We start from the raw sequence: 23,946 nt of genomic DNA, 5'->3' as shown, positions 1-23,946 counted from the left end.
CATCACTTAAATCCCCAGAGGCAATATGATGCCTGTCCTGGAACAAGCTATTTAAACTAGATATTATCATGAGGTTCACTAGATCTCTAGTGGAAAAAAACAAAAATTTAAAAATTAAAAAAAAAAAAGCAGTAATCTTGGGCCAGTTGTTAAGTTAGTTTAAAAAAAAAAAACAGTAGCAAAAATGTTTGGGAACTTGGTAAAATATTGATAAATGGTTGATTGGTCTTTTGTTTTTAGCTGGAAAAAAATTCTAGTCTCTATGTTTTTCCCTTAACTTTTATCATTACAGAGACTATTTGTGCTGTCTAGTATTTACATTGAGAATGAAACAACAGAACTTACGCATTTTTCCATCCCTTCAGAACTAAGTACAAAACTGCCAAGATAATGTTTTGAGTCTAGACTCTGGCCAAAGTTCAGATTGTATTTAAACCCAGTTTAATAGTATTCGTATTAAATAATATTCAATTAATATGCCTTCTTGCACGAACAGAACTCGGAGAGAAGAAAGGAATGGCCAATGAATATCATCATGCTGTAATGTAGCTTATGCCCTCATCTCGTACTGAGGTTTCCTGTTTCTCAATGTCAATAACATAATGATGACATTTAGATAACTGATAAGTCTATGGGTATTAATTTTCATCAATCAAATTTCCAATAAGGTCATGGTTAAGTTGGCAAATGTTCAATTGTGTAAGTTTAGGTAAACCATGACAGATCAAAAGTGGTTCTAAACTGAAGCAAAGGTGATATCCATATGATAGGAAATTAATGAAAGATATACCTCTATCATAAAACCTCTAACTTGAGAATATAAGAAAGGTCTTAGCTCATTCCACTGAATGCATAATTAATATCTACAGAGGACGATATCAATATTGGCATATGTCTTTATTTATTACAGAAAGTCTAATTTATTCCTATACCTCTCTGCACTGGTGTACAAACTTCTTTGATCACAGGTACATCTTCCTTTTCAAAATTAATCTTCTTCAAATAACCTCTCAATGCAGCAAATTTTACTTGGTGAGAGACATATATCAATTTGCTTTTCATATTTAAAGCAGCGTCTTCTACAGTAACCGAACTGTTTTGTGCACCGATCAGGATCCACCAAGGTACATGTGGCTATAGTAAAAGAAGAGTAACCGACATTACTAATCTCTTACTTAAGAACATATTATTTCTGATGACAAAAAGTACTATGTATACATGGTAATGAACTTATAAAATGCCAAAAAATAAGAAGACACTAAAATATTACATACTTCCATATATATATATACAAAGTTTGAACATGTTTTAAATTAATATATATTACATTTTTATGCCATACATTATTCTCCTCAATAAGATTCAAAAATTTTTTAGAGCTACATAATATTCCCTTGAAATATATGACAGTTTGTCCATTTTTTCCATTAGGTCGCATTTAAAATTTTAATATTTTAAGATTATAATAAGCAAATTTGTAGTACATATTTTAATATTTACATGAGCCATATTTAAGATAATTGTGGAAGAGTTAGATCCCAGGGTTATTAATTTATATATTGCACCAGCAATATATGTAACTTTTGCCCCCAAATAAAATGGTGTCCACTGCAGTTTTAATTTTTATGCTGTTAGTATTTGTTCTGAACAATTTTTCTTTTTTCTTTAATAGTTCATATACTTTCCTTATTATGTTATTATATAATTTTTTAAAAGAATTCATGAGTTCTCTTTAAAAATTTTTTAAAGGCTTTATTTTTAGAGCAGTTTTAGGTTTACAAAAAAATTGAAAGAAAGGCACATATTGAAAGAAAGCCACATTCCTATGTACTCCCTGCCCCTAAATATGCATAACCTTCCCCATTATCAACATCATCCACCAGAAGGGTACATTTTTTACCAAGGATGAAGCTACATTGACACATCATAACCACCCAAAGTCCATAGTTTTCACTATGGTTCATTCTTCGTGTTGTGCATTCTTTGGGTTTGGGCAAATGTATAATTAAATATATCCATTATTATAATATTATACAAAGTATTTTCAGTGCCCTAAAAATCTTCTGGGCTCTGCTTATTCATCTCTCCCCTCCCTCCTCTTCCAACTATTGTTTTTTTTACTTCCTTCATAGTTTTGCTTTCCCAAGAATGTTATATAGTAGAAATCATATCGTACACAGCATTTTTAGATTAGCTTCTTTCACTTAGTAATATGAATTTAAAGTTCTTACATGTCTTTTCATGATTTGATAGCTCATTTTTTTTTAGCATTAATTAACATTCCGTTGTCTGGATATATCACAGTTGATCTATCCATTTACCTACTGAAAAATATCTTGGATGATTCCAAGTTTTAGAAATTAGGAATAAAGCTGTTTATAAACATTCATGTGCAGGTTTTTGTGTGGGCAGAAGTTTTCAACTGCTTTGGGTAAATACCAAGGAGCATAATGCTGTGATATGGTACCAGTATGGTTAGTTTTTTTTTTTTAATATTTTATTTATTTATTTGAGAGAGAGAGAGAGAAAATGAGTAGGGAGAGGGACAGAGAGAGGGAGAAGCAGGCTCCCTGCTGAGGACCCTGGGATCATGACCTGAGCCGAAGGCAGACCCTTAACCGACTGAGCCATCCAGACACCCCCAGTATCTTTAGTTTTATAAGAAACTGCCAAACTGTGCTCCAAAGTAGCTATATTATTTTGCAATCCCATCAGCAGTATATGAGAGTTCCCGTTGCTCCATATGCTCACCACAATTTGGTTTTGCCAGTATTCCAAATTTTAGCTGTTTTAATAGGTATAAAATGTTATTTCGTTTCAATTTACATTTCCCTGATGACATATGACGTGGAACATCCTTTCATATGCTTACTTGCCATTTGTATAACTTCTTTGATGAGATGTCTGTTAAGTTTTTTGGTCCTTTTGTTTTTATTTTGTTTTGTTTCCTTATTGTTGAGTTTTAAATGTTCTTTGTATGTTTTGGATAATGGTCCTTTATCGCATGTGTCTATTGTGAATATTTCTCCCAGTTTGTGGCTTGTCATCTCGTTATCTTGTTGTTCTATTTCTCAGGGCAGAAGTCTTTAGTTTTAATGAAGTCCAGCTTATCAGCTCTTTCTTTCGTGGATCGTGCCTTTGGTGCTGTATCCAGAAAGTCATTGCCATCCCCAAGGACATCTAGGTTTCTTCTATGTTATGTTCTAGGAGTTTTATAATTTTGCATTTTACATCTGGATCTATGAGCCATTTCAAGCCTATTCACTAGTCTAGATTCACTTTTTTCACATGTGGACATCCACTTGTTCCAACATCAGCTGTTGAAGAGACTGTCATTTCTTCATTATATTGCCTTTGCTCTTTTGTCAAGTATCAGTTGACTATATTTATAGGGATCTATTTCTGAGATCTCTGTCCTGTTTTATTGATCTATTTGTTTACTCTTTGACCAGTACCACACTATTCTGTTCAGATATATGAATACAATGGTATGAATTTCCCTGTAAACTCTACTGTAGCTGTGTTCTATGAGCTTTGTGCTCTCATTTTTATTACCATTCAGATGATGATATTTTCTCATACTCACTGATATTTCTTCTTTGAATTAGGTTGAGTTTCGTTAATCTTCATATTTATATCTTCTTATTCTTACATTTATGTTGTTTGTTTTTCTCTGTTTTCTGTGTAACTGAGGAAGGTGTGTTATCATCACCCATTATTATGGTGTTCTCTACTCTTTTTGTCTTTCTTTTTTTTTTACATATTTCAAGACTAAGTTATTTGTTGCATTAAATTTATGGTTGCAATATTATCCTGTTGAATTGAATCTTTTATTACTCTGAATAATCATTCTTTGTCTCTAGTAATGCATTTTTTTCTTACTGTCTACTTTATATAATACTAATATAACTACTTCACCATGCTTTTGTTGGGGTTTTATATCCTTTCTTATCCTTTAGATTTTATAATTTCTCTTTTCTCATATATTGGATATTTCTCATATAAACTATTCAGTACATTCAAAACTATATTCACTACATTCAAAAGATCCACTCTTATTTTCTTAACTTTACACTAATATTTATAATAGTAATATATATTGGATGAAATATATCCTGTTATTTTTTTCTTATCTTCTTTTCTATATATTGGTTATTTTTTATAATCCCATCATATAATTTACCATTGTGTAGTTATATTATCTTTTACTCTTTTTTTGTGTTTATGCTAGAAGTTTCAACTTACCAAAGTCTTATTAAAAATCATTGCTTGTTTGTTTTTTTTGTTTGTTTTTCTGTTTTTTCCTGTGTTTCTGAGCTTCCACATAGAAAATCATTCTCCTTCTGGCCAAACAATCTTTTAAGAATTTCCCTTAATACAGGAGCTCTGATGTTGAACTCTCTGTTTTTATTTGAGAATATCCTTATGTTATCTTCACTCCTAGAGGGTATTTTCATTTGATACAGAATTCTAGATTATAGTTGTTTTCTTTCAGGACTCTGAAGATATCACTACCTTGTCTTCTGACTTCTTTGTTGTTTTTTGAGAAGTCAACTTTCAGTTTAATATCTGACCCTTTGAAAATGATATGTTGTTTTCTTCAACTTTTGCTTTGCTTTATTGTTTTGTTTTGTTTTTTTTTTAGCAGTTTGCTATGCTTTGTCTTCCTTCCTTCCTTCATTTCTTCCTTTCTTCCCCCTTCCTTCTTTTCCTCTTTCCTACCTTCCTTCTTTCCTTCATCCTTCCCACCCTCCTTCACCTTTTTTCTTATTTTTCAACCTCTAATTTTCTCTTGTTTCATTCCAGATATTTTCTTCTGGTTCATCTTTCATCATCATTAAATATCTCACTGATTATGTAAAAGCAACTATTTAACACATTCAATATGTATTTAATTTTGCTTTATGAATTTTTCAGTTCTGGAATTTTATTTTTGCTCTTTGTTGTAGTCTTCACATCTATGCCAAGTTTTTACTTTTGTTTTTCTTTATTTAAACAAGTTAAGCACAGTTATTTTAAAGTCTAGGTCTGGTAACTTCATTATCTGGATTCCTTGTTAATCTCTTCCCTTGTATGCTGGTTTTGATTTTTGATAGGATAGTTCTGTTTTCATTTGTTCCTGATTATTTTTGTCACATACATTTTTAATGAAAGATTGAGGAAATAGCTTGAGGTCTAGAATGATGTTATCTTTCTCCAGAATGATTTATTATTGTTCCTTGTTGACGGCTAAGACTACCAACCAAGCTTCCTGGATAATCTTAAACCATTTATAGAACTTGAGATAATGTAAAAGTGGGTATTAGTTCCTGGGACGGCTGGATGGCTGGACTAATGTCCTTTTAACTTAGACCTAGTTTGTAGTTTTTTGGGATCCTCAGCCAAAGCACACCAGTATTCCCATAGTTCTCCTTCCTTTGCAGGCTCTGAATTACAATTTTTGCCCCAGTGGTAGCATAAGACTATCAGATTTCTGCTTTTCATCTTCTTTCCTGTGTCTTTAAGAATAGTCAGATGCTTCTAGGGAGAAGAATGCTTCTAGCCTCAGAAGTTGATCTCAACTTGATCTTTTCACTGTAACTTTTAATTGACCCATTTACTCTGCAATGCCTTTAAGCAATTGTTTCGTGTTTTTTGTTTTGTTTTTTTTTTTGTCCATATATTCCTCTCAGTGCATGGGAGAGGCTATATGAAAAAAACTGTTATAATTTTATATTATGTTTTAATATCAGGTTGCTGCTATGTGAAACAGACTACTATAATTTTTATTGTAAAGTTTTAACATCAAGTAAAGCAAACAAATTGTCGACCTCAGAGAGTCGTGGACCTCAGGCTGTTCGCTCGGGGTCCCCTGTGCCTCGCTTTACTGTCGTCTCTTTTTCTCAGTTCCTTCACTGCCCCAAAAAGAGACAACAGTGTAGCCAGGCACAGGGACCCCGAGCAAACAGCCCGAGGTCCCCGACTTTCAGAGGTCGACAACAAATCACTAATTTTTCAAAATCTTTGTATGGTACAAATTGATAGTTTTTCTAACTGCAGAGTTTACAGCCGTGGACTTTAAGCTTGAAGTTTAATGCTGTTATTTGCTAGCTAAGTAACTTTGGGTAAGCCCTATGAGCCTCAGTTGCTTCATGTGTAAAATGGAGAAAATGGTATCTCATTCACAGAGTCTCTATGAAACATGATGAATTAACACATAAACAGGTGTACAATAGTGTCTGGAACATAATAGTTTCTCACAGATTAAGAACTGTTATTAATTAATGGTGAACAAAAGACTATAGTTGAAATTAAATCCTTATTGACTACAACTTTTAGACCAGGTGGTGGGCTTTTTCTGGAGGTAAAGCAAAACACTGAGCCAAAGCGAGAGTGAGAGAGAGAGAGATAGGCTAATTAAGTACCATGATAGAGAAATATATTAGGTCTAATGTGTGAACAGATAAGTGTTTGCTTAATGTCATGGTGTTGTATCATGGAAGAGTGATATGAAAATTTAACCTTAAAAAATGAGCAAGTGTTATTCAAATGCACAGGAGGAGTATAAAAAGAACAAGAACCAGTCAGACAAGTAGTATGATTCTCATCCTAGAGTTGAAAGAGCATATGATATGTTTAAGTTCAAAAACTAATAATAACACAAATAAATTTCCTTCATTGAAAACCTACTGTGTGTCAGGTGTTGTTTTGAATATTTTGCATACATTATCTCATTTAACTGCCATAAAACTTTGAGGTTGGTGCTGTTCAGATAAAAAACCTAGGCTTTGAGTGACCAAATAATTTGCCCAAGGTTGCAAAACTAATACATGCTTAACCCAGGGTTCAATCTTAAATTGTTCCAAACCAGAATTTGCATTTTAAATATGTAATCCATGGCCTCTACATTGAAAAAGTTGGAAAGTGACATATGACAAACAGTCAACAGATCTGGATATTGTCTCAAATTTGATATTGCTTATGGTAGCTCGTTGTCTCTAGGACCTTTAAGTGTTTTATGACTATGGAGGAACCTGAAGATGTGAAAATCAGAAGTTGAGCACTGAATGACAAAATAGAATTTTATTAAGATGAATATGTTTACCCATACAAAGAATCAATAGTAATACATACTTAATATACTGTATATATGCTTAATAAGTGGGTTTCCTTTCTGCAACCTGAACGTAAGAAAAATTTTACTTTAGACAAATTTAAATAAAATAATTTTAGCTCCTCTATGTGGAATTATTTGTCAGTTCCCTTGACTTTGATGTCTTAACTCAAAGTTGGATAACTGAGAATTTAAGGTCACCTTCTGTTCCCCATCTCTTACCGACCTCTTATTCAGAGCTTAGAATTAAATCCTTTTTTTCTTTTTTCTTTTCTATTTCTCAAATATTGTCAGTCTGGTAACGGTTGCACTTGTCTCTTATCTTACAGTTGGTACCTGGATCTCTACTGTTGAAGACACTTCCTATCAATTAATAGTACCATCATGTAAAAGTCATAAAATACTCTAAAATATTAATATTTGTGTTTTATTTTTCCTTAGCTTATTCAAGGATATTGAAGAAGGTATAATTCTTTAAGTCAGGTGGATGAAAATATAGAAAAATATTAAGACTAATTTGCAAATTACCTTAACAAGTACAAAATAATAAAAACAAATCATTGCCACAAGAGAAGCACTAACATGGTATTCATTTGTCATATAGCATCTTTCTGGATAGGTTGAGAAGTTACTTAGCTAGTCAGTGAAATCCTGGCCTATTGAAAGAGGTTATTTATTTTTATGAGCTCCACTTTTCTCCCAACATTTTATTGGTAATTCTCATTTGTAACCAAATCAACTTGATTTTAAATTTAATAAAATCTAGAGCACCGGGACCATTACTGTCTTTCCACCAACAATTCAACACAGGTGAATGTCTCTCCTCCACTATTTTAGACTCAGCCTCCCATGCACCAAGCAATACATCTTAAAGTTTCTAAGGCCACCATGTTTCTGTCATTTAAGGTCCATTCTGAGACATCTTAACAAGTGGCTATACTGAGACAGTACCTTGTATTCTTTCTCAACTACTTCCTCTCCTCTTTTTCTGTTTTCTACTTCTACTTCTATTTTTCCATTTCTTGAAATACTGCAATATGATATTGAATGTGATAAATGTTTTGCTTACATTATCTCTGAATCTTTGCAAAACCTTATAAAATTAATGGTATTACCTTTCCATTGTACAGTTAAAGGAATTAAAGCTTCTCCACAACTACAAAGGAGGCTCAGGTCCTTAATATAAACTCTGATCTATTTGATGACAAGCTCACTCTATAAACCACTAGTATGCTGTTTTCACTATCTCTATGGATTATGTTATGCTTGTACTAAAATACTGACTAAAATACTGCTCATTCTGTCATGTTTTAACCATCGTCAGTATTATTCTCTATCAATTTTCTATAACTCTCCCTCCAGCATGGTATCACTCTGCTCCACTTAGACTGAATACTTTTTATTGTTTCTTTAATGACTTTAAGGTTCTATAAATAGACAAACCACACCATTGTGTAATTGATATGTACTACTCTATAAACTCCTTCAAAGCCACTCACTCTGATACCTTGTATTACCCTTCCTATTTTTTTGGTCCAGCAAAGGCCAAATGTAGAGCATTCTGTCCATTTCAGTACACATTATAACTTAGTATCTGTTTGAATGATCAAAAGGTAAAGGAAAGTTTGTGGTCATATTCATACACTAAGTGTCTTCATTACATTATTTAAAGTTTTCTGCAATGCTCAGCAAATGGTTTAGTCCCCACACATCTGAAGCACACCTATATTCCCATGTGACTTCACTGCTTTTGGCCAAATAATCTATTCATCTTGTACTTTAACCTCAATGTCTTCTATAGAAAGCATGATGAAATATAAAGAACAAATATGCTAGGATTTTGTATTCCAATATTTATATTCCACTTATCACACAGTATAATAGGTGTGACCTTGAAAAACTCTCTCCTTTGATGTCATTTTCCTCTTGTATAAAAAGAGGCAGTAACAGGTATCTCGGAGTGTTGTCTGGAAGGTCAGATTAGATATCTACATGAGAAGTTACAAAATGGGGTTTGGCACATGCTAGACACGCATATTTACTTCTTGTCTTCCCTTTCTTTCTCTCACCTTCCAAGGTCTAAATACAAGTGTCTTATCCCCAGTTTCAAAGCTCTTCATCAGAGAATTCAGGACATTTTCCCAAACCTCCACAATTGCCATGCCATAATTCCACCATTCTTACTATTTAGAGCATACTTTTATAAACCTTCTAATTCAAGGAATTCATTGATTTATCTGAGTTTATTCAACTAGCTTTTAATATGCCTGGAGAATTACTGTGTCTTTCTTTTATTTTTGTTTCCTTAGTGTCCAGCATTGTGCTCAGTAGATCACTAGCCACTCAGTATTACATGGTTATTGATTGACACACTAGCACCATGGGCCTCAACATCCTCCCTACTCATCTTTGAGGTCCCCACTTCCTCAGTTCCCCTTCATTATTAATAACTATAATATCAGGGGCGCCTGGGTGGAGCAGTCAGTTAAGCCTCCGACTATTGGTTTCAGCCCAGGTCGTGATCTCAGGGTCATCATCACGAAGTCTGCTTAAGACTTTCTCTCCCTCTCCCACTGGCAACCCCCCCGCCCCACATGCACGCTCTCCCTCTCTGTCTCTCTTTCTCTCTAAAATAAATAAACCTTTAAAAAATGATAATCATAATAACTATAACATCAGCAACTATAATAATTATAATAGTATCTAAATTGGTAGACTAATTTTCAGTTTGTAGGGCTACTTACTGGTACATTATTATGCTAAATCCTAACTGCAGTCTTTTGAGGTGCATATAATTAGCAAGCACAATATTTTATATCAGACTTTTTATTTAAGATTGTGGTTGTTATTGATTCTGCTTGTATTTTCTTTTTTTTTTTTTTATTGTTAAAGACTTTGGCAGGGCGCCTGGGTGGCTCAGTCGTTAAGCGTCTGCCTTCGGCTCAGGTCATGATCCCGGGGTCCTGGGATCGAGGCCCGCATCGGGCTCCCTGCTCCGCGGGAAGCCTGCTTCTCCCTCTCCCACTCCCCTGGCTTGTGTTCCCTCTCTCGCTCTCTCTCTCTCTGTCAAATAAATAAATTAAAAAAAAAAAAAATCTCACAAAAAAAAAAAAAAAGACTTTGGCAAATCACTTAAGTTCTCTGAGTGGCAAGGTTCAGAAGTTATTAAGTAGGAAGCTAGTAATAAAATCTAGATCTTCCAAGTTTGAATTCAGTTCTCTTTCTGTTACATGTTGCACCTCTTGAATTCCCAACTTTCTAGGTCCAAATTAGAACACTTTCGGGTATCAATTTATATCTTCATTGTTAGAGAGCCTGGATCCCCTCAGAGGACAGACCTCTCAAGAATATCATAAAATCTCCAACATGCACTTCATTGCAGTACGTATTTTAAATATTTATTTTTAATTGATTCATAAAGCCATTGCTGAATTTCTTTACTAATGTATTAACTAATTCAACAAGGATTTTTTGTGATAATATTTCTTTATTTGCCATTTTATTCCTACTGTATCTCATTGCCCAGCATATTTTGATACTATATCCTGGATCATTTTATAGATTCTATTATTGGTATCTCAGGAGATATTTACTGTTATTCTCAATCATTCATCTTCCCCGGGCCTTATTTGTTTGTTTGTTTATTTATTTTTAAAAATTATTTGAGAGAGAGAGAGAGGAGAGCACGCAAGCAGCAGGGGGAGAGGCAGAGGGAGAGGGAGAAGCAGACTCCTTACTGAGCTCAGAGCTCAACATGGGGGCTAGATCCCAGGACACTGAGATCATGTCCTGAGGCAAAATCAAGAGTTGGATGCTTAACTGACTAAGCCACCCAGGCGCCCCTACTAGACCCAATTTATTATGAAATCTTCATTTCTGAATTTTAGAAATAAATTTTTTAATTTATATTTTTAAAAATAATTTAAGTATCTGAAACAATCAAGACCTAAAATAACCAGAGGATCTACCTTGACCATATTAATTTTCAAAATGAGTTGAAGGGGCCTGGGTGGCTCAGTTGGTTAAGCATCCACCTCTTAATTTCGGCTCAGGGTCCTGGGATCAACCCCTGTGTGGGCTCTGGCTTTGCGCTCATCAAGGAGTCTGCTTGTCCCTCTGCCTCTCCCCCTGCTCCTGCTCTCTCTCTCTCTTTCCCTCTCTTAAATAAATTAAAATCTTTAAAATAAAATGAGTTGAGAGGGCGCCTGGGTGGCTCAGTCATTAAGCATCTGCCTTCTGCTCAGGTCATGATCCTGGAGTCCTGGGATCAAGCCCACATTGGGCTCCCTGCTTGGTGGGAAGCCTGCTTCTCCCTCTCCCACTCCCCCTGCTTGTGTTCCTGCTCTCGCTATCTCTCTCTCTGTCAAATAAATAAACAAAATCCTAAAAAAAAAAAAAGAAAAAGAAAACGAGTTGAGTACATTAGTATAACACTATTCTAATGAGGAAACAGATTCAACACAATCAAGAGACTTCTTTAATTGATTTGATTGTGTTATTTTATAATCTGGTGTTTCTATTTTTAGCTAGAAGCTCTATAAACAAGCATTTATTTTACCTGGTAGGATGAAGGTCACATAACACAGAAAATGGAGGAGATGATAAAATATCTTCATTCTGCAGAAAGAAGCTGCTGGAAGATTTGGTAACAAAATCTAGAGAGTAGCACACTTTCCAAAAAGCCAGGAGACATTTACTATTTATAGTTTTCTAATGGAAGAAAAACTCTTTTTCCGGAAATTGTTTTAATCTGGTGTACTTGTCTCTGCACCATTGACTAGGGCTGTGGGCAGAATTACCCAAATTGAAAATACTTGAAATTATTGATCTTTAGAGAGGAAACTTTATGTGGAAGATAGCTGCACACATGACACCATTATATCGATGGTGATCAATTAAACATTGATGCAATGGGCATGCATGGAGTGGGTTTAAGAGAAATATTTACCATTTTAGATATGAAACAATTGAGCATTACTCTGTCAGTTAAACTCCTGGTTACTTTTCAAAATATATTCTAGTCATGAATTTGGTATGCAAATTCATCAATATGTCCAAATATCCCAAATTCTTACTTATATCCAGTTATCCCATTGATTTCCCCAAATTACTCATTTACCAAAGGACAGATAGTAAGCCTTACTTTTGTCATTAATTTTTACTAAATTATTTTCAGATGCAACTTGAATATTTACGGAGCTCTGCTTTTTCCTAGAAAAGGCCAATTAGTCTTCATTTATTTTAATTTTTTTATCAGAATAATATAGGCACACAATAAATATTGAAAAAAGACCTTGTAATGAATAGAAATAATTTCTTCTTTCAATCTATGTTTAGGTCTTCTCTTTATTATTGCATAAGAATTAGGATCTAGCTTAATATTTTGTCCTTGTGTGGCAACCACAGAATGTATCTTTTGGTTTCCACTAAGAAAAATGTGGATTCAGGCTGTCGCCAATGTACCATCTCCAGGCGGCCCGGGAACCTGTTTTTACCGGGAGCAGCTATAGCAAGCAGAACCAGGTTTCGTACGTGCGGCCAGCTGAACCGGCGTTCCTGGCTCGCTTCAAGGAACAGGTTGGCTACAGGGAAGGGCCTACGGTGGAAACCAAGAGAATCCAGCCTCAGCTCCCAGATGAAGATGGTGACCACAGTGACAAAGAAGATGAACAGCCCCAAGTGGTGGTTTTAAAAAAGGGAGACCTTGGGACGCCTGGGTGGCTCAGTTGGTTAAGCGTCTGCCTTCGGCTCGGGTCATGATCTCAGGGTCCTGGGACCGAGACCCGCATCGGGCTCCCTGCTCAGCCGGAAGCCTGCTTCTCCCTCTCCCACTCCCCCTACTTGTGTTCCTTCTCTCGCTGTGTCTCTCTCTCTCTCTGTCAATTAAATAAATAAATAAAATCTTTAAAAAAAAAAAAAAAAGGGAGACCTGTCAGTTGAAGAAGTCATGAAAATTAAAGCAGAAATAAAGGCTGCCAAAGCAGATGAAGAACCAGCTATACTTGATGGAAGAATCATGTATCAAAAACCAGTCAAACGTTCCTTGGATGAGAATATTCAGGTTTAACAGCAAGCTTAAGAAAGAGGAAGGCAAATGAAGATGAAATAAATAAGCAGGACTCAGTTAAAAAGAACTCACAAAAGCAAATCAAAAACAGTTGCCTCCTTTCTTTTGACAATGAAGATGAAACTGAGTAAGTGTAAATATTTTGGACTTAGTCGTCCTTAAGAGTATATGGGGTGTTTTTTAAAGTGACACTTTTTTTTTTCTATTTAAAGATAACACAAGTTCATTATAAAAGATTCAGAAAAAATTTAGTATGATAAAAATTTTGTCTATCAATACCCTTTTGACATGAGGCTAACTCTGTAGATATTAACTACCATTAACATTTTGGAACTCCCACGTGTGGGGTATGTATTTTTTAAACAAAATTGAGATTATATTGCATATGTCTTCTGTCCTGCTTTTCACATGACATTATATTCTGAGCATTTTTCCAGATCAGTAAAATTTAAAAAATTAACATAATTGCTACAGAGGATTTTGTCATTAAACAGATTGCCTATTGCATCTTCTTCATTAGCAGAAGCCCACTTTGGAGGAAGATGATAATGTGCCTATTTAAGAATATTTCCCCAGCTCCTGCTAAAGGTGGCCATATAACAGCTCTGGCAATTTTAGAGATAAAAGTGGATCTTGTACAAGTGAGCTTCTAATAGAAGGCATCTTGATAGAAGAGAGGATCTAATGTATAACACGGAGACTGTAGTTAATAACTATAAAAAAGAGAGATAAGTAGAAGTCTGCTTAATAAAGCTACCAGGTGTTTGATACAAGAAAGCAGATCTGGCAAGCAAGAACCTTTGTCCTTCTCGCTACATCCTGCTACATCCAAGAGCACATACATGAAACCTAGGAGTATTGGAGCCATTTTTTGGCCTAAGGAAGGCAGATTCTTTCTCTGGATGGTACCGTAGAAAGACTCAAGGCACTTGGATCCTGATAGCACGCCTCGAGGAGCTGCTGCACCAGCCACGGACTGCCAACCTCTGGACTTCTTGTTACATGAGAAGAATGAACCAAAAGTCGTTGGTCAGTACTACCGCTTGCTGACACCTGAGAATTCAATGTCTCCGGCCCTCCTTTTTCCTTAAGAGGCCCCCTTTAGGGTTGTGCTCTAGAATTTGTCAACCTTAAAAATAAAAGTCAATTATTTGAAAAAAAAAAGAAAGAAAGAAAAATGTGGATTCAGATCACCTACACTCCTGTGCTGTTCTGCTCCTCAAATATTAGAAAGTTATATTAATTTTCAAAAATTCTGTAGGCTGTCTTTAAACATTTAAATACCTCGTTTTTTTCCCCACCAACATTAGTCACAACATGAAACTTTCTCTATTTAAAATGAAGACATCAGTCCCCTTGCCATTCCCTCCAACATTCCTCCCCACTCTGTACATCTCATTCACTTGTTGTCATACATTTCCTTTTATCTTGTCTAGGATAATATTTGCACTCAGAATTGAGATATTGAAGCTTTATATTGAAATCCTGTAATACAATAATAGGATGAACTCTATTGCCTTTTTAATGTGTCTGATGTGCTAACCAAAGACAAATATTAGTTTCAAAGTCAAGTGAATTATTACTATTATTTTACTATTATTATTATTATTTTATTTTCTCTCTTCTTTCTTAGTTTTTTTTTTCTCAAATGTTTTCAAGTCTTTTGGTTTTAGTTGTTTCATTTTTGGTTATAATGTTTTTGAAAAATATTTTTTCCTGTAATTATCTTCTGGATGTGGATGAAAAATATAAATAATGGTCATTCCTCATCCTTAAGTTTACCCTAGTACCATAGGCTATACCTGTCCCTGCTTCATTCTAAGAGTTTCTGAACCTGTTCAACTACACTGAATCTACTGTAATTTGGATCTCACGTCTCCTCTCTCTCTCTCTCTCTCTCTTTTTTTCCCTCCATCCAGAAATGTTCTCAAAAAAGATAGGAAATACAAGAATTTCAATGCTGGAAAACATTTTTATTCTGCCCTCATACCTGATTGTTTGGATGTAAAATCTAGGCTCAAAATCATTTGTGAAGTCATTACTCTACTAATTTCTACCATTCAGTTTTCTTGATGAGAATTCCAATGCTAGGCTAGGTCCTTTTAAATGGTTTGATTTTTCCTCTCTCTAGACACTTATAGGACATTCTCTTCATAATTTGTACCCAAATCTCATGATTCACACATTTCCTGGTGTGAACTTCTTTTTTATGAGTTCTGTCTGGCACAGGTGAGCTTCTGTCTTCAAATCTGGGAAGATGTTGTGTTCTCTTCTCTTTTTCTATTTCTTTCTCTGATAAAGTCTTTTCCTCATTGTGTGTATACTTATCTTCCCTCTTTGGGGGATTTCTTTTAGTCAGACGTTGAAATTTTCTTCTTTCTTCTTTTTTTATTTTTATAAAAATCTTATTTTTATATCTACTTATGTTATTTTATGATTTAAATATCTTTCACTTTTCAGTTTTTCTTTTTTTTTTTTTCTTTTCTTTATTTATTTGACAGAGATAGAGAGAGACACAGAGAGAGGGAACACAAGCAGGGGGAGTGGGAGAGGGAGAAGCAAGCTTCCCGCTGAACAAGGAGCCCAATGTGGGACTCCATCCCAGGATCCTGGGATCATGACCCAAGCCAAAGGCAGACACTTAATGACTGAGCCACCCAGGTGCCCCTCACTTTTCAGTTTTTCTAATTTTTTTAAGGAAACATATTTAGGATGTAAGTGCCCTTATCTGTTCTCTGATTATTCTTTTGCCATGGAGCAGTGTTTTTGTTTTGTAGATGTAAGATCTTCTTGAATCCCTCTGCAAATATATTTGAGAGTTTTGTTCATATTAAACTCTGTTTTCCTTGAACTGTTTTCTCAGGATCTAGTGTTCTGTTTGGTGGTGTTATCTTACTTATTCATGCCTTTGCTTTTACATATTGTTGTAAAAGCACTGGTTCTAAGATGAAGAATTAAATACCTCAGGGGGATTTCCTTGTCTTTACCCCAAAGCCTCTGCTTCAGGGAATTCTCATAGTAAGGTCTGTGGATGTAGGTTGAATGGGCTTCTTTAAACTTATCATAAAAGCCATCTATGAAAAATCCACAGCAAATATTATTCTCAATGGAGAAAAACTGAGAGCTTTTCCCCTAAGGTCAAGAACATGGCAGGGATGTCCACTATCACCACTTCTATTCAACATAGTACTAGAAGTCCTCGCCTCAGCAATCAGACAACAAAAAGAAATAAAAGGCATATGAATCAGCAAAGAAGAAGTCAAACTCTCACTCTTTGCAGATGATATGATATTTTATGTGGAAAACCCAAAAGACTCCACCCCAAAACTGCTAGAACTCATACAGGAATTCAGTCAAGTGGCAGGATATAAAATCAATGCACAGAAATCAGTGGCATTCCTATACACCAACAACAAGACAGAAGAAAGAGAAATTAAGGAGTTGATCCCATTGACAATTGCACCGAAAACCATAAGATACCTAGGAATAAATCCAACCAAAGAGGCAAAGCATCTGTACTCGGAAAACTATAAAATACTCATGAAAGAAATTGAGGAAGACACAAGGAAATGGAAGAACAGTCCATGCTCATAGATTGGAAGACCAAATATTGTGAAGATGCCAATGTTACCTAGAGCAATCTACACATTTAATGCAATCCCCATCAAAATACCATCCACTTTTTTCAAAGAAATGGAACAAATAATCCTAAAATTTGTATGGAACCAGAAAAGACCCTGAATAGCCAGAGGAATGTTGAAAAAGAAAAGCAAAGCTGGTGGCATCACAATTCCGGACTTCCAGCTCTATGACAAAGCTGTCATCATCAAGACAGTATGGTACTGGCACAAAAACAGACACATAGATCACTGGAACAGACTAGAGAGCCCAGAAATGGATGCTCAACTCTATGGTCAACTCATCTTCAACAAAGCAGGAAAGAATGTCCAATGGAAAAAAAGACAGTCTCTTCAACAAATGGTGTTGGGAAAATTGGACAGCCACGTGTAGAAGAATGAAACTGGACTATTTTCTTACACAAAGATAAACAGAAATGGATGAAAGACCTCAATGAGAGACAAGAATCCATCAAAATCCTAGAGGGGAACACAGGCAGCAACCTCTTCGACCTCAGCCACAGTAACTTCTTCCTAGAAACATTACCAAAGGCAAGGGAAGCAAGGGCAAAAATGAACTATTAGGACTTCATCAAGATAAAAAGCTTTTGCACAGCAAAAGAAACAGTCAACAAAACCAAGAGACAACCAACAAATGGGAGAAGATATTTGCAAACAACATATCAGATAAAAGGCTAGTATCCAAAATCTATAAAGAACTTATCAAATTCATCACCTAAAGAACAAATAATCCAATCAAGAAATGGGCAGAAGACATGAACAGACATTTTTCCAAAGAAGACATCCAAATGGCCAACAGACACATCAAAAAGTGCTCAATATTTCTCGGCATCAGGGAAATCCAAATCAAAACCTCAATGAGATACCACCTCACACCAGTCAGAATGGCTAAAATTAACAAGTCAGGAAACGACAGATTTTGGCGAGGATGCAGAGAAAGAGGATCCCTCTTACACTGTTGGTGGGAATGCAAGCTGGTGCAGCCACTCTGGAAAAAACTATGGAGGTTCCTCAAAAAGTTGAAAATAGAGCTACCCTATGACCCAGCAATTGCACTACTGGGTATTTACCCCAAAGATACAAATGTAGTGATCGGAAGGGGCACGTGCACCCCAATCTTTATAGCTGCAATGTCCACAATAGCTAAACTATGGAAAGAGCCTAGAAGTCCATCAACTGATGAATGGATAAAGAAGATGTGTATGTATATTTACAATGGAATATTATGCAGCCCTCAAAAATTGAAATCTTGCCATTTGCAATGATGTGGATGGAACTAGAGGGTATTATGCTAAGTGAAATAAGTCAATCAGAGAAAGACAATTATCATATGATCTCACTGATAGGGGAAGGGAGGGAAAAATGAAACAAGACAAAACCAGAGAGGGAGACAAACAATGAGAGACTCTTAATGTCAGGAAACAAACTGAAGGTTGCTGGAATGGAGGGGGGTGGGAGGGATGGGGTGGCTGGGTGACGGACGTTGGGGAGGGTGTGTGCTATGATGAACGCTGTGAATTGTGTAAGACTGATGAATCACAGACCTGTACCCCTGAGACAAATAATACATTACATGTTAATAAAAAAAATTAAAAAAAAAATAAAGTGAGCAGAGGGGTTGGAACTCTCAATGTCTTGAAGAAACAAAACAAAACAAACATTGCTTTTTTTCCTGGGACACAAGTTCCTGTACCAGAACTCTCAGACCTTTCCACATGATTTCTTCAACTGGGTTGTGGTTTTATTTAAACAAAACTAAAACCTCCGTTCGGGAAGAACAGTATTTCTCTTGTTTGACAGTGAATCTCCTGTGTGTAGGAATTGTTTTTACTAGAGTAGAAACTCCAAAAATGAAGATATAATCCAAATGAATATCTTTGACAACTTTGTAAAAAATCAATTGACTACACATATTGGCATCGGTTTCAAGACTTTACGTTCTGATTCGTTGATCAATCTCTTTCTATTTTATGGCCATACCAAATTCTCTTAGTTATTGAAACATTAGAGTAAAATCTGGAATCAAGTAGTGTCAGCTTTACAACTTAGTTCTCAATTCTTCAATTTATCATGGCTATTTTTGGGCTTGTAAATTTCCAAACAATTTTTTGTTTTTTAATTTTACTTACTTATTTGAGAGAGAGAGAGAGAGAGAGGGAAAGGGAGAGAAAAAGCAGGAGCAGGGGAGGTGCAGAGGGAGAGGGAGAGGGAGAAGCAGACTCCCCACTGAGTGAGAGTCCATGCAGGGCTCAATCCCAGGACCCTGGGGTCTTGACCTGAGTCTAAGGCAGACGCTTAACTGACTGAGCCATCCAGGTGCCCCTCCTTGAAATTTCATTTTTTGAGTTTTGTTATGGATAATGCTGGCCTCCTAATATCATTTGGGAAATATTCTTTCTTATTCTATTATACAAAGGGTTCTGTGTATAGTGAATATGCTTTCATTATTAAATATTTAGAAAAATTCAGCAATGAAGCCATCTATACCTGGTATTTTCTATGTGGGAAGATTTGTAAATAGACATTATTAAAAAAGGATATAGAATTATACAAGTTGCAAATGTTTTCTTGTGTGAATCTTGGTGGTTTACATCATTTGAGGAATTTTTCCTTTTCATAACAGTTATCAAAGTATAGGTATATCATTGATTATTGTATTCTCTTACTGTTCTTTTAGTATTTTTTATATCTGTTGTCTTTTCTCCTATTCATTCCTAATATTAGTCATTTGTGCTTTCTTTCTCTTTCTCTTTCTTTTTTTAATCAGTCTGGTTAGATATTTCTGAAAATCAATTTTTTACCTTTAAAAAAACAGCTTTTATTTTTGTTGATTTTTTCCTATTGTTTCTCCATTTCAAATTTAATTAATTGCTGATCTTATTTTATTATTTCCTTCCTTCTGCCTAGTAAAAATAAAGGCTTCATTGAGGTATATAGTTTCTAAAATGAGGTTTATTTTGCCTTTCTTTTTCTAAATTCTTTTTTCTTCTTTTTCTAAGTTCTTAAAATGGAGGCTTAAATCATTGGTTTGAAAGATTTCTTATATTTTTTAAAGATTTATTTTATTTTATTTTTAAAGATTTTATTTATTTTATTTTCTTATATTTTTAAAAGATTTTATTTATTTATTTATTTATTTATTTATTTATTTATTTGAGAGAGAGAGCATGTATGCCTTTGTATGCATTCAAGGGGCCTGGGGGGGGGGGGGAAGAGCAAAGGAGAAGGGAGAGGGAGAGGGAAAGAATCTCAACCAGACTTGTGCTGAACGAGGAGCCCAACGAGGGGCTGGATCTCCCGACCCTGAGATCATGACCTGAACTGAAACCAAGACTCAGGTGCTCAATTGACCTAGCAGGCCAGGCGCCCCTCTTATTTTTTATTATAACCGCTTAAAAATACTGTGGTTATAGTCTTGGGCTCTCTTTTTGTCGGTGTCTCTTTGTTTTTGTGTGTGTCACTCTCTCTATCTGTCTCTTGTTTCCTCCCTCTCTCCCTTTCTCTCTCTCTCTCTCTCTCTCATCACTTGTACTGGGGGAATCAAGGTACCATGTTGTGAGAATTCCTATGGAGTGGCCCAGATTATCTGGTTAGAATCCATGACCCTCTATTTAATAAGTTATAAAGAATTGGAGCTCTATGTCCAATAGCTCTCAAGAACAAAGCCTGACAACAACCAAATGAGCAGGCTTAGAAGCAGATCCTTTGACCCTCGTTGAGTATCAAGATGTCTATAGCTCCAGTCACCTGCTTTAGTGCAATCTCATCAGAGACCTTGAGACAGAAGCACCAAGCTATGCTGCTTCTGGAATGCTTTCCACAGCATCTATGAGAAAATAAAGGTTTTTAAAGCTGTTACTTCTTGGAATAATTTGTTAAAAAAAAAGAATTAATATAATATCCTGCCTTACATTCTCTATCTTTTAATTGGTATGTTTACATTTAATATTTACACTTAATGAAATTATAATATGGTTGTGTTTAAAACTGCCACCTTGTTATTTGTTTTCTATTTGTTCTCCTTTCCTTTGTTCCCCTTTCCTTCCTCTCCTATATGTACATTTTTTATTATCACATTTTATCTACCCCATTGGTTATACACATATTTTTTTTGTTCTTGCTGTAGGGTTTATAATACAGCTCTTTAACTTTCATGTATAGCTCTTACAATCCTATACTAATATTTTCCCTTTCCCATAGTTTGGGCTATTGTCATTCATGTCTTTCTGCAATGCAATAAACCACACAATATATTTTACTTTTGTTTTAAGCAGTAAATTGTCTTTTACAGAGATTAAAAACTGGGAAAAGAATATTTTACATTTACCCACAAACTTACAAATTGTAACTCAATTTATTCCTTTGTGAAGGTCCAAATTTCTATCTTTCATAGTCTTCCTTCTACTGGAAATTTTTGTATATTTCTCAAGACAGGTCTGCTGACCTTTATCCATGTTGTAGCATGAGTTTGTACTTTATTCCATTTTGTTGCCAAAATAATATTCTATTGTATGGGTATGCCACATAATGTTTATCTATCCATCAGTTTATAAACATTTGGGTTGTTTCCCTTTGGGTTGTTTTGGCTATTATGAATCATGCTGCTATGGACATTTGTGAGCAAGTTTTTGCATTGACCAATTTTTCAATTTTTTTGCATATATGCCTATGAGTGGGATTGCAGAATCAAATGAAAATTCCAGGCTTAACTTTTTCAGGAACCGGAACTCTATTTTCCCAAGTGTTTCCACCAGTTTACATTCTCACTAGCAGCATATGAGAGTTCCGTTTTCTTCATATCCTAACCAACATTTGTTAATGTGTCTTATGTTCATTATAAATAACTCTGTTAGAGGGTGGGAAGTGGTAACTCACTGTAGTGCTGATTTGCATTTCCTTGATGGCTATTGAGATTAAATACCTTTCTATGTGCTTATTGAACATTCATATATCCTCTTTGGAGAAATGTCTATTCAACTCCATTGTCCATTTTATAATTGGGTTAGTGTGTTTTTATTATTGAGTTATAGATATTATTTGTATATTCACAGCTACCTTGATTGGGCGGCTGCTGGATGTCAAGGCTACTTGGTGAGGCAAGAGTTGGACAATAATGGGGCAGTTGAACTGCCACAAAGTTCACTGTTCTTATTGAGATTCAGCATTGTTTTGTTTTGTTTTGTTTTTTAAATCAATAAATGCTCCTTGGATTTCTGCAAATCTGTGGTTAATTTGGAGAGCTCTTGAAAAGCTGATTTTGACAATTTCTTGCCACTATTTTGCTGCTTTTATGAAGGGACAGAATTCTGGATCTCTTTATTCCATCATTTCAGAAGACTTGCCTATGATTCATTATGTGTTGTTTCTTTTTTAAAAACTTTTATAGTTTGGAAGTTATATACACTTCTGGCTAATATTGCTTTGCCACAGACTACCCTGAAACTTGATGGTTTAAAACAAAAACAATTTTATTATGTTCATTGATTGTATGGGTCAAAAACTAACACAGAGGGGCACCTGGGTGGCTCAGTTGTTAAGTGTCTGCCTTCGGCTCAGGTCATGGTCCCAGGGTCCTGGGATCAAGCCCCGCATCGGGCTCTCTGCTCAGCAGGAAGCCTGCTTCTCCCTCTCCCACTCCCCCTGCTTGTGTTACCTCTCCCGCTGTGTCTCTCTGTCAAATAAATAAATAAAATCTTAAAAAAAAAACCTAAACTAACACAGAGCATAATAGGAATAGGTTGCCTCTTTTCTTCTATGTCTGAGACCTCATCTGGGAAGACATGAAGACTGGGAGTGAGTTCTCATTGGTTAGCTTCTCCTTCTTACCCTCCTTTATGGAGTCTAATTTTTCTTAACATACTTTAAATGTTACTCCTTAGAATTTTGGACATTTTTTTCCTTCTCATCAATCTGTGGTAGTCTTTTGGGTGATTTTATCCCATTGCTTCTGTTAATGGCTCCTGAAATCTATATTTGAAGCACATTTTTCTGTCCCAAGCTTCACACCTGTGTATAGCTAAAAAGTCTAAACTCAACATGCCATACATGTTCCTTTCCAAAAATCTATGTCTCTTGCTATATTTCCTAGTGAATGATTGCAGTGTTCAGTATTTTATTCAAGTAAGAAAACTTGGAATTATCATTTCCTCTTAAACCTCAAATTCACTGAACTTCTTACATTTTCTCTAGATCAGAATTCTCACCTAAATTTTTGTATTTTCCAGATCTGTGCTGTAGCTATAGATAAAAAATACACTCAGTGGAGACTTTAAATTCTACACATCAAGTATTTGCTGATAGAAAACTTTATAATTCATAAGAAAGTCATGTCAATATTAATTCAATATTATGGTAGGATTAATGTGAAATGCGGAAAATTGGAAACACAATGAGTTCATTGAAGATAGGGACAAGGACAGAAGTATTAAACACTGAATTATATACGAAGAAGTTAAATAAAATTCTTAAGGACCTGAAGAGAAGACCCTTGGATTGGCTGCCTATGTTCAGAGTTAATTATGATAAAAGGTTAGCTTTAGAATTAGAAATGACTTTTCTTTGTTATCTTTGGATATTTTTGTATTCTTCCAAATTTTCTTATACTTTATAATAAGAAAAAAAAATCCTTTAAAAGTGTTTTTAACTTGCTTTTATTCTCATCACATTTTACTCCCTGTTGAGTTTTGTTTGATTGTTCTTATAAATACATCACCAATAGTGTCTTATTATGTGATTAAGGTGTTTATGACTTTGTGTCTAAGACTCAAGCACATTTTGCTGAAATTATGGAAAGGTAGCATAAACCATGATTGATGACTGATGCCTAAAAGATCATATGAAAATAACGAGGCTACTGTACAGGGCAAATAAGCAGGCCAGAGGTAGAGGGAAGCATTAAAGATGAAAGGTGTTTGTCATGTGGGCAGAGGAGAACTTCTGCCAGTTTAATAAATAAGCTACCACTCTTCTTTACATCTCTTGTACCTAACCCAACATTGAACTCACTAGCCGCCATAATATAGTTGTGTAATTGAGGAGGCCAGAGGACACCCACATGAAAATAGATGGGTAAAAAGTAGAAAGTTCATTTTTATTAACAGTAATGTTACAAGTTAGTGTTATGTAGTATGGTAGACCTATAATTTAAT

The 23,946-nt window shown here is 35.1% G+C and overlaps 1 protein-coding gene across 1 annotated transcript; it reads right to left on the bottom strand.

Moving 5' to 3' along the window:
* Nucleotides 1-988: 988 nt before the first annotated feature.
* On the bottom strand, nt 989-10,188 carry DEFB114 (defensin beta 114; the record flags this gene model as incomplete). Its single annotated transcript, XM_032410082.1, has 2 exons — nt 989-1,155; nt 10,164-10,188. Coding segments are annotated over 2 exons (192 nt in total), but the record flags the coding sequence as incomplete, so codon positions are not given.
* Between the last annotated feature and the right edge of the window lie 13,758 nt (nt 10,189-23,946).

Source organism: Phoca vitulina, unplaced genomic scaffold, assembly GCF_004348235.1.
Source record: "Phoca vitulina isolate PV1807 unplaced genomic scaffold, GSC_HSeal_1.0 scaffold11, whole genome shotgun sequence".
In the NCBI taxonomy this organism is placed as follows: Eukaryota; Metazoa; Chordata; class Mammalia; order Carnivora; family Phocidae; genus Phoca; species Phoca vitulina.
The sequence above is the reverse complement of the archived record's forward strand: the minus strand, read 5'-3'. Positions and strand labels throughout refer to the sequence as shown.